This window comes from Limulus polyphemus, unplaced genomic scaffold (assembly GCF_000517525.1).
Source record: "Limulus polyphemus unplaced genomic scaffold, Limulus_polyphemus-2.1.2 Scaffold579, whole genome shotgun sequence".
Lineage (NCBI taxonomy): Eukaryota > Metazoa > Arthropoda > Merostomata > Xiphosura > Limulidae > Limulus > Limulus polyphemus.
Window position 1 is genome coordinate 421,451 of NW_013666189.1, and position 11,737 is coordinate 433,187.

Below are 11,737 nucleotides of genomic sequence, written 5' to 3' on the forward strand. Positions count from 1 at the left end.
GAGCAGGTTTGGTGTAACGAGGATTCGAACCTGCGACCCTCAGATTACTAGTCGAGCGCCCTAACCACCTGGCCATGCCGGGCCAATGATATATGAAACACACAAAAAAGCATTTTAAAAATATCATAATAGCGCAAATTTTCCCACTAAGTACTATTGGAGTCCCCGCTGTATTTGACATAGAATTTAAATGATGTCACATAATTTTTTGATACATTTCATTATACATAGTATCGAAACTGTCAAAAACATCATTATGACTCAATATGTGTAAGCCACCACTCGAAACTGTATAAAAACAAATCAGCAATCTGGAGGTTAATTAAGATTATGTTTAATGAATTTGGAACTGCTAATTTTGGTGAAAGTTATTCTACAGATTTTTAAGTACTCCGAATCTCTCATCACTTTATCTTATCCTCTATTACTTTGACATTCACATCATTATTGAGTTTGGAGTTCTGCACAATTTTCTTATATAATTGGAAGTATAGAGTTTGAAATATTCTAACATCAACTGAAGGCACTGTCAATCTCTACAGGACAACTTTACTGCTGTGTATGTATAAATGCTTTTTTCACTTTGTATCACTTCTGAAAAATTCTTCTTTTATAAAATAAATATGAATTTTTTGACATTTCACAAACTAGAATATCTAGCTTTAAAAATCATTGATATTTCAAAGTCATCTAACTTTATGGTGGTATTAATATTTAAGGATTTAGTAACTCACATATCTTTAGTCAGAATTTAATATTTCATAAATTATGTCTCCAAAATTTGTTCTAATTTCTATATTTTCAGACTCATTTAGCTATTCGGTAATACCAATAATTCGTGAACTGATCTGTCTAGCTTTATGAAGATTCTGATACAGTTCCACATCCCTCTCAGCTTGAAATCATGACAAATGGAACTTTATATTTAAAATCTACACAATATACTCCAAACTGAGAAAGCTAAAAAACGCTGGTATTATGTAAGAAAGTTAGATTTTCAAAAAAAATTAATGTATTCTCAATTGCATAAGTATTCAACCCTTTTGCTACGCAACCATAAATCAGTTCAGGTGCAAAAGATTAGTCTGAAAGGTCATAAATTAGTGTAATGGATCTGTCTGTGTGTAATCAAAACGCGTTAACTTGACTTCAGAGTTAATTCATCTGTTCAAGCCGCAACTCACATACGACAAGCCAACCATGAAGACCAAGGAGCTTTCCAAACAACTCAAGGATAAAGTGGTAGAGAAGCACAGATCAGGAGAAGGTTGAAGGTTACACGAAAATTTCCAAGTCGTTGATTATCCCTTTGAGTATAGTGAAGTCCATCATTAAGAACTAGAATGTGCTTCATACCATCCAGTCACTACCCAGATCAGGCCACCCTTCCAAACTTAAGCATCCGGGCAAGCAGGAAATTGGTTAGGAATGCCACTGTGAAGCCAACAGTGACTTTGATATATTTGCAAAGTTTCATGTCTGAGATAGGAATCAGTGTTCATATATCGACAATATACCAGTCCCTACACAAAGCAGGCTTGTATGGGTGAATAGCAAGATAGAAGCCATTACTGAAAAAAAAATCATCTTAAATCTAGTGTTGAATTTGCGACAAAGCATGTTAATGATACTGCAGACATGTGGCAGAAGGTTTTGTGGTCACACGAGACAAAAATTGAGCTTTTTGGTCTAAATTAAAAGTGTTACTTCTGGCGCAAGCCCAACACAACACATCATCCAGTCAACACCATCCCAACTGTCAAGCATGTGGTGTCGTGGCAGAGTCATGTCATGGGATGCTTCTCATCAGCAGGGACTGGGAAACTTTTCAGAATTGAGGAGAAGATGGATGGCGAATTCTGGAGGGAAACCTGCTTAAGTCGAAAATGCAGATTTCAGCAGGACAAGTACCCGAAGCACAAGGCCAAAGCCACACTTGAATGATTTCAAAAGAAGAAACTGAATGTCCTGGAATGGCCCAGTCAAAGTCCTGACTTGAATCCAATAGAAAATTTGTGGTGAGACTTGAAGAATGTAGTCATCAACGAACCCCAACGAACTTGTCAGAATTGGAGCAATTTTGCGGGGAAGAATGGGTATAAATTACACCATCCCATTGTGCAAAGCTGGTACAAACATATTCAATAGGATTCACAGCAGTAATTGCTGCCAAAGGTGCTGCTTCCATCAAGTACTGACTTAGTGGGCTGAATACTTATGCAATTTGCAAATTTCCATTTTATATATTTTTTTGCAAGTTTTGCTGACATTCAATCTCCTTCACACATAACAGTGTTAAGTTTGATAATTAGAGTTTTGAATAAAAATAAGTTCATTAAAAAATTGTTTACATTATTTGTGTTTCATTAAAATGTGACATATTGGTAGAGGTTGAATACTTTTGCAAGGCACTGTATATAAAAACTATGCCATCTAGTGTTCTAGAGATTCTGATATTTCATTAGCAATACCACCTAGTTTTATGGAGATTTTGATATTACAGGAATTACGTCACTGAATATCATAAAAAAATTGATATCTTTTAAGCTAATATATCTAGCTGTATGAAGTTCATGTTAACATCTAGGTTTAAGAATTTTTTGTATTTCATGTGCTAAATCATCCAGCTTTATAACTGTTTTCATAATTCGTGAGCTAAATGAAGTGGCTTTCGTACACTGTACAATAAAAAAGTAAATATATAAAGATCTTATAAATGTAGTTAAAACTAAAGAGTGAAATAATAGATCAAACACACCAGAGGAATAAATAAACACACAAACACAACTAGCACCAAAAGTAACCAGTTTTTGGTTATTCTTTCCAAGTTAGAGAATGCTAGTATATCGAGAGAAGAGCTAATGTAAAATGATCAATGTAATTTTCGGAAGTGTAATGATTGTAGAGAATGAGAGAGTTAGCTAGGTGAGTTATAAGTTGAAAATAGAGACCCGATGTTGAAACACTTAAACAGCACCGAGCGTGAAAATGAATGAGTTCTTGTTTTTGGTTTCCTTGAACCAATTGTCTACTTCTGAGACGTCAGTTTAGTAGTGTTCCGAAAGGTGCTGTAGAATGAATAAACGAATCATTTTCACGATTCATGATTTCCCTCTCTGTAATCGCAGCTTCTGTAGTTTAATTAATTTCCATGGAGATATTCGATCCACTGGTATTTCACAAAATATCGAACCACTTCTAATGAACTGTCTTCACAGCGAAATAGTGATATAGTTTATACAAGGATTAACATCGTAAAAGCGGTATAATATGATGTCAGTTCATTATGGGGTATTCATAAGTTAATGAATCCATGAATTTCGAATATTTAGATACAGAATATACAATAACTTCAAATAAAATCAAGTAACGTTAAAGTGAATTTCACATTCCTATCATCCTCTATACATAAATATTCGCACACACAATTAGTTTGTTTTTATCTGCCAAAAAGAGAACCTGCTCATATTTTTGACAAGGTAGTGTTTTATCTTAAATACCAATGCATTAACTTTTGATTACGTGTGTATTTTGCTACGTCTTTTATTATTGTTGAAACAATCACCAGTGAACTTTATTGTTTATATTTTAAATTAATCTGTAAAGGTCTCTATTTGAAGTCTACAAGTTTTAATTGGAGATCCCATCATGGAGTTCATGCGTGTTTTGTATTCAGCAAATATAAGAAAATGTTTCACTAAGCCTAAATGGTAATTGAAGGCTTCGGAATACGATCTGTAAAAAAAATCTATTGCGTTTAGTTAAGCGCAAGGCTACACAATGGGCTATATTTGCTGTGTCTACCGTGAATATCGAAATCCGGTTTCTAGCGCTATAAGTCCGAAGACTTACCGCTATGCCACTGGAAGAAGTGGTTCGATTATACTTTATAACGACACCAGAGGACACAGACTGACCTTAGGTAGCTGGAACCATATTGGGTAGATGATTTAATTTGTATCATAAATACTTCTAGTTCACGCGAATAAATAATTCTGTAAATATATGGCCAAGGATCATGCGTAGTGTTCTAGAAATACTGTTCTGTTGCGAAAAGTCATAACCAGAAAGTTTAAGTAATCATTCATGCTAGTTGACGCGAGAAAGAAATGTGCAAAGATTTTGTGTATATAGTAGGGATGCACGGGTACCCGACCAGATATTGCGCCCCGGCCGTTAATGGGCTACCCGCTAATAATGGTTCCAGCCGAATGTCGAAATTAAAAGCAGCCGAATCCGGGTAATTGAAAATGGCATCTAAACCCTAATCTTAGTGACAACTTAAGCGATATTGAAATTTACAGTCAATAATTGGTTTAGTTAAAAAAAGGTGTTCCAAGCAACAAAAACTGACCGCCCGCTGAAAGTTGGAGATTCAGAGAACAATAGAGGTTAATAACAGGCATGACTTGAGAAGTGGATTTCTGGAGAAGGTGGGGGTTTTGAGAACAATAAGGGTTAGGGATTGAGAAGTTGGGGCTACATATTAATCGGAATAATGATTCTAAAACGTGTCAACATGACTGTTTCTGTGTTTACTTTCACTGGCCTCACTTTTCGATGTCAAATGAAGTTCGATGTCCCAGAATGGCCAGGATAGCAAGACGTTATCTCTTCTCACCTCCGACCAGTGTAGACAGCGAACGGGGTTTTAGAGCCGCTGGCAGTATTATCACGCACGAAAGGTCAAGGCAATTTTTACCCGAAAACGCCGAAATGCCTACTGTTCCTCAAGTATAATTTAAACAAATTCCAAAAATACAGGCATTCTGCAAACTGGTGTGCACATTTTTGTTGGTTAATTTTGAAAGTTGAAAGCAAAACTGGAATGTTCTATTGGAGATTATTGGTTAAATGTAATAAACTTCTATTGTTTCTGTTTCTAATTTTTGAGTTTGATGTTTATTTTCCTTGGGGGGGGGGGACGGCCAGGGGAGAACCCTTTCTTGGTTGACACCCGGCTTCAGTATTCTGCCAAATTTTACTATTAGTCATCCCTAGTATATAGGGATCTTAATCTTTGAAATTTTGAATATATTTATTTCTACCACTATGCATAATAATGACTACTTTTTCAAACCAATGAAAGTTTAACTGTATGTACAGGTGTATTAATAGCCAGGAGTTTACAGTTACAACTTACATAAAGTTTGTGTAATTACCCAACAGTATGCACAAGCTTATCTTCATGACTGATACAGAAGTACAGTAGGATTAGAGTAACCTGTATCTACCGTGGTAGCAACACAGTGGCGTACAAAAGACAGAGTTTTATTTTGTTATCTCAAAGTAGCAAAAGAAAAAAAAGAAAAAGAGAGAGAGAGAGGGAGTTCAGCAATTCTGTGAATCTGTTGTCATGACAGCAAGGTAGTGGACGTCGTGAGACGCTAGGATATCCAATTGAATGGTTAACATAGAAGTCGACAGAACAGTATAACTTCTTTCCAAAGAAGATTTTCCGATCAGATAACTCCGTTAGGCTGTAACAGTTGTTGAAACCTGGAATACAAAGCTTAAATCTTCCTCAATCAAAGACTGACTTGATCGATGACACAAGTACTACACTAAAGAACTAAAACGACTTAATTTTTTATAGAACACGAAACTAACAGCTCCGTCAGCAATATTATGAATTATCGGAAATTAAGACCTTGTTAATCAGAACCATATAAACATCATATAACGTAAGTACCCGTGTATAGTGCGCAGTGAATTTTTCTGATTTACGTACTAGGAAAACAATCAATGTGCCCATTTATAGTGCGCAAAGCAATTCTAACAGCTGATCGGCATTTGTGATTGGTGTATTGTTGTGTTGACTGGTAATTGTACATGAGCGTGTGAATGAATATCATTTAAAATTAATTAATCATATTACTTAATGATCAAACAAAGGATGAAATTATAGTCACCTGTAATTTATGTACATAAAGCATAGAAGAGTGACTACGATTGAATGTGACTGTGAATGTATATTGTAGCACAGGATAGTAAAATCATCTAACGACCCAACGCAAAAAAGCTCACCAAAATTAAAATGTTTTGCCCTATTATATTTTGATTAATCATTATTAGCAAATATAAACTGTACAATTCTTATGGTTGACAAAATGAACCTGTTATAAGTGTATGACTGAAGCCTAAAAGATAAATGTTTATTCCTCTTCATTGTGTGTGTTTGTTTTGTTTTTTACTTTCGGTAATCCGACAGCGACAAACGATGATTACGTGTTGAGGCAACATTCGGACTCCAATTTTCACCTGAAAATACTGGAAGAATACTGTTTCCTCGTACAGTACGGGCTTCATATCTGAGCCCCAAAATTTTGAAAAAAATGTGCGCACTATACGCGGGTATTGACAGAAGTCAAAACGTCAATAATACGGTGAAGACAAATAGACAAATACAAATAAAGCCATGCAATAAACAACAGAGTCAAAATGGTTCTTTCCAACTTTTCTGACAGTAAAAAGCTTCAACGTTTCACCTTACGGCTTTATCGAGAGGTATCTGTCCTACAAAACAAAACAGCTGTTCCGATCCATCTCACTAGTACCTTTGTTCTTCTTAACAAGTTGGACTCCAGCATTGATAAAATCACCGATAAGAGCATCGTTTTTTCTTTTGACGTATGTAATCTATACCCATCCATTTAAATCCATGAGGGAATTGACATTGTTGTGTCCTTTTTCACTAATGTGGATCTCCATGGGGTCTATCTACTTGATGTGCGCAGACTTTTGGATTTTGTTTTACCTAATAATGTTTTCGGGTTTGGAGAACAGATTTACAATCAGACGCAAGGAAGAGTAGCCATGATAATATGGTGGCTGTAGCTTCTGCTATAATTTTCATGTTTACCATTGAGAGTAAAGCAACCCGCGATTGAACACTGGACGGAGCAAAATCTTCTGCACTATGTCTGCATTTTATTGAGATAGTTATGGGATTGGGAATGGTGATTTTAGCAGATTAATTCTCTTTCATCAGTTCCTTAACCAGGTTCACGATAATATCAAGTTTACTTTCGAATTTGCTCTACCTGGTGAGCACTTACAATTTCTAAACACTTCCATGGCTGTATTTGATGGTAAGGTGGTTAGTAAAGTATATAAAAACCCTAAAAAGCCGCTTCTTCCACATTTCCTCTCTCGTCACTCATGAGTCACGAAAAAGGCTATGAATTTTAGCCAATTAATGCAACATACACGTATTTGTAATAATCGTGGTAGATTAATGAAGGAAAAGAGTCAAGAATAACGTATTGCATTTCTAATACCATTTACTAAAATTTACCATCGCCTAAGAATAGAAGTTGGTGGTTTTTATTGATCTTCAGTAGTGCATTTAAAATTTGGATTCTAATGTTAAGATAGTTATAAAACAATTTCTACAGCATTTCTGAAGCTAATAAAGTTATTATCTACATATCTTCTATAATATGCTGATTTAAACTGAGAAGGATATTCTTCAAGTCAGCATTTTTCATTGTGATACAGGGACAAATTAACGAGTGACGGATTTAATCTACATCCTATAGCAACACCATCAACTCGGCTATATATATGTCGTTGTTGAATACAAAATAAGATTCTTTGGTGGCAAAATTCATGTTTCTGAAACAGATGCTGAGGAAGTTTTAGTTTATCATTGTCTTTGTAATACAACAGTTCAGTACATAAATTTATAGTCTTATCTAGAGGTATGTCAACGTAAATGGATACTATATCAAAATTAGCATTATTAAAATCAAAATGTTTATATCTAGAGAAAATTCAAAGCTATCTTTCATAGTATAATAATTTTTAATGAATGGTTCTAATAACTTAACTAGAAACCCTGCTAGTTCATGATTGTTTGTAAGAACTCCAGACACTATAGGTCTAGCAGGACAAGTATCTTTAGGAACTCCATGCATGATACCAGAATGAGAGCCAATTTGTTTAAATTTATGATATTCATTCTTTGTCAATAAATTTTCCTTCTTTAATTTAAATATATATTTTTGCGCTTTATATTTTCTAGTTGTAAATGGAACTTTAAGTTCATAAACTTAGTTTTATCAATTAAAGTTCATTCAAATAAGTTTTGTTTAATATAACGATACCGTTTCCTTTATTGGCTTCATAGTCACTATATCTTTATTTGTACTTAACACTTTTATGGTTCTTATTCATAGACAAGCAAAAGTACCCGTCCCCAGTGACGGGAAAAGTTTAAGTTAATCTAAGGATATTAAAAAGATTAATTGTGTTGAACTCTTGGTTTCACTCAGAGCCAAAGATCTAACCTACTTATACCGCCCAGCACGAACATAATTGTTGAGCATTTCAGTCATGCTAAGAGCCACTCAACAATAACATATGGTAAATCTACATTTTCATTATTTAAGTTACGTCACATTTTTAAATGTAAATGATAGTGTGAATAATTCCTAACAGTTTAGTTTAGAATATACTGCTTCCGAAACAAAATTTTGCATCAACATAATTCATGCCTGCTCTCCCGTCATTTCAAAAGTGAATGTTGAGCTTTGCCTGCGTGCGCAGCTTTTCAAATGGAAGACAGAAACGCTCGGACAGACACCACGGTTCGCAATATGTATAAGATGAACCCTGTTGGGCATCAATCATCAGACTGAATGCTTCTTTTTATTTTGATGGAAACAATGGCTACACTTACATATTAGGCACAACACGTACCTCCCTCCTATTTCAAGGAATCACATTTCACCATCTAACTGGCTGCTTTGCTTTAAAACAAGCACTTATGATCTCCAACACGATAGATTGCTTATATAATACTTTCTAATTGTAATAACGAATTTTAAAAAAGGGCCCAAAACTCGAGCTCGAGTTTTGGATCCTTTTTTAAAATTCAATGCATCTTTTGTATGTGACCATGTGTGCTAACTGTTCTAAAAAAATTCATTATAATGATTATAGTTTACGTGACAAGAGCAAAATTCATATGATGACAAAGTATGAAGTTGATCTGAAACTCTCCGAAATCCACATTCAAAACACCATCTTGTCTCAGGAAGGCTGTAATAGAGAAGGCAATTTCACCAAATAAATCATTAAAGTTGGTTATCGTACGATGGGCGTTCAATATCCAAATCAAGACAACCGATGGCGGAACTTGTGTCGTTGTTCATCATGAAAACACAGTCCGAATACTGTGCTCCAAAGGTTGCTTAGTTCGTAAGAAAGGAACTGTAAAGTTAAAACATAGCGATAAATATCTGAGGAGTTGAAATTAGACTTCTTTCCCCAGTCCACAGATAATCTTTCCATAAACAAAAGAAGTAACACTAAAACTATGGAAGATCAAAATCCTTTGGAGACCTATGCATTGATCAGTAATTTACGAATTCTATCCTAAAGCTGATCAACTATCTCTTTCTCTCTGATGCAGTGGCTTCGAACACAGTTAGTTATTTGCTGGAGTTTTTCCCCCCTTACAAGTTCTAAAGCGTTCCGATTGAACAAGCTGTACATACTATTCTGGACCTTGTCAACTACATTAAGTTCTACATCAAGGTACGCTGCTTTAAGAACGTGCTTTTATGTTCCTGTCTCACAAACGAGCGATTTAGAGGAATCTTCACTACTGGTTTTGTCGCAGGGCATCTGGCCATCAGAATGGATACAGTGCTCTAAGTAGTACAATCCCATACAGGCATTAGCAGTCTGGACATCTAGACCGACATTGGAACTGATATAGTCACACATGACTTTTTACTTGAGATTATCTAAGATACAAAATATAGTTATATACGGATTCGTTTTACAAGTTTGTTGATGTGAATAGAATAACAGTTATTGCCTTATCAGAGAGAGAGACGTTCAGCAAAGAGTACAGAAATACACAACAAACAATGCAGTCCACAATACAGTGAAGACTTGCATCAAGCAAATTTCTCTAACAGAAATACACAACAAACAATGCAGTCCACAATACCGTGAAGACTTGCATCAAGCAAATTTCTCTAACAGAAATACGCAACAAACAATGCAGTCCACAATACCGTGAAGACATGCATTAAGCAAATTTCTCTAACAGAAATACACAACAAACAATGCAGTCCACAATACCGTGAAGACATGCATTAAGCAAATTTCTCTAACAGAAATACACAACAAACAATGCAGTCCACAATACCGTGAAGACTTGCATCAAGCAAGTTTCTCTAACAGAAATACACAAGAAACAATGCAGTCCACAATCCCGGGAAGACTTGCATCAAGCAAATTTCTCTAACAGAAATACGAAGCAAGCAACACTGTTAATACTGTTGTAATGAAACTGGAACATACTAGTAATTAATAATACTTGTAATTATCACTATGACTTGACGAATATATTTCTGTATAGCATAATAGCTGTTCAACACCATTCCATGGTGAAAAGTTGGCTTTTTCCTCTAAAACTGCCCCCAGTGGCACAGCGGTATGTCGGCGGACTTACAACGCTAGAAACCAGGTTTCGATACTCCTGGTGGGCAGAGCACAGATAGCCAATTGTGTAGCTTTGTGCTTAATTACAAACAAATAAACAAACTATAAAACTCATGTTTCATATATTTTATATTATTATTACTTATACACGATATATATTCAAGTATTTACACATTTTTTGTATTTGATATATATATACACACTTTTCACTTAAATTATTTTAAGGCACCTGAGCAAGAGCTTCATGAGACTATGTTGCCTTCACAGGGTTCTTAAACGTTAACCAGTTAACGATTTGTTCACCATGCCTGGGGAGGACCCGGTTATCCAAGTCAGACCTGTGATATATTCCCCAGCTCTTCCTCCTAACCAATCAGCAGCTAGAATTTTTCAGTCTATAAAAGAACAGGTCAGTTGAATACTTCAGAATTAAAAACTCCTTTTCCTATACCTAATAACATTTTGACAAGTTATTATTATTATTATTTTACCAAATAGTAATTAAGAACTTCAACCTGTTATTTATGGTTGCAAAGGTTTGTATCTTATAAGAAAAATGTATTATGATCTTTTTTTTTTAAAGACACATTCACAATATAATTAACAGTAAAACAGGAAATGTTGGCGTGTTCTTACTCTTTGTGTACATTGCAAACGGACAATTTTGTTTTCTTGCTTGATGATACACGATTATTTGGGCCATGTATATACAGAGCTTGAGAACGTTACATTAAAACCATTTGGGAGTCTAACCACGTCGTTACACTCCAAAATATCACGTCCAGTCATGCTCTCTCGGACGACCGTGTGTCTTGACAATAGCCTTGCAGCGTAGATTTCATTCCAAAAAAACCCTATCGTAAGGCTGTCATTTCTAAAGCACACCCCTTCTCCTTGAATGCTTTCCATAATCTACCTAATGTACTAGGACGACGGCTTCTCAGCGCCCGTGTCAACAATCTGATTTCCGACCACACAGCAATTTATAGTCCCTGCGTTCAGCGATTTGAACAATATTTCTACATATGGAATAGCATTAATACTCGTTTTACTCTACAGGTGCTTGAGGTATGAGACTGTTAAACGGATATGTCATGGAAGTAACTTGTGTACAGCGACTTGTGTCGCTTTTCCAGACGAAGATTCTTCTTTATCATGTTACGTACTGTTGTTTAGACCATGTGGACGACTTATGTCTGTTTGTTTGTTTGTTTTTAATTATGCACAAAGCTACACAAGGGTTATCTGTGCTCTGCCCACCACGGGTATCAAAACC

General features: G+C 35.4%; 1 protein-coding gene across 1 annotated transcript in view; it reads left to right on the forward strand.

Annotated features, from left to right (window-relative positions):
- Nucleotides 1-11,737, forward strand: part of LOC106459231 (plakophilin-4-like) — a 38,544-nt gene that overhangs the window by 9,127 nt on the left and 17,680 nt on the right. The window contains exon 2 of the mRNA XM_022385683.1: nucleotides 10,729-10,870. Coding sequence (XP_022241391.1) covers nucleotides 10,766-10,870 — 105 coding nt within the window. The 5' untranslated portion in view covers nucleotides 10,729-10,765. The remainder of the gene's footprint in view (nucleotides 1-10,728; nucleotides 10,871-11,737) is intronic.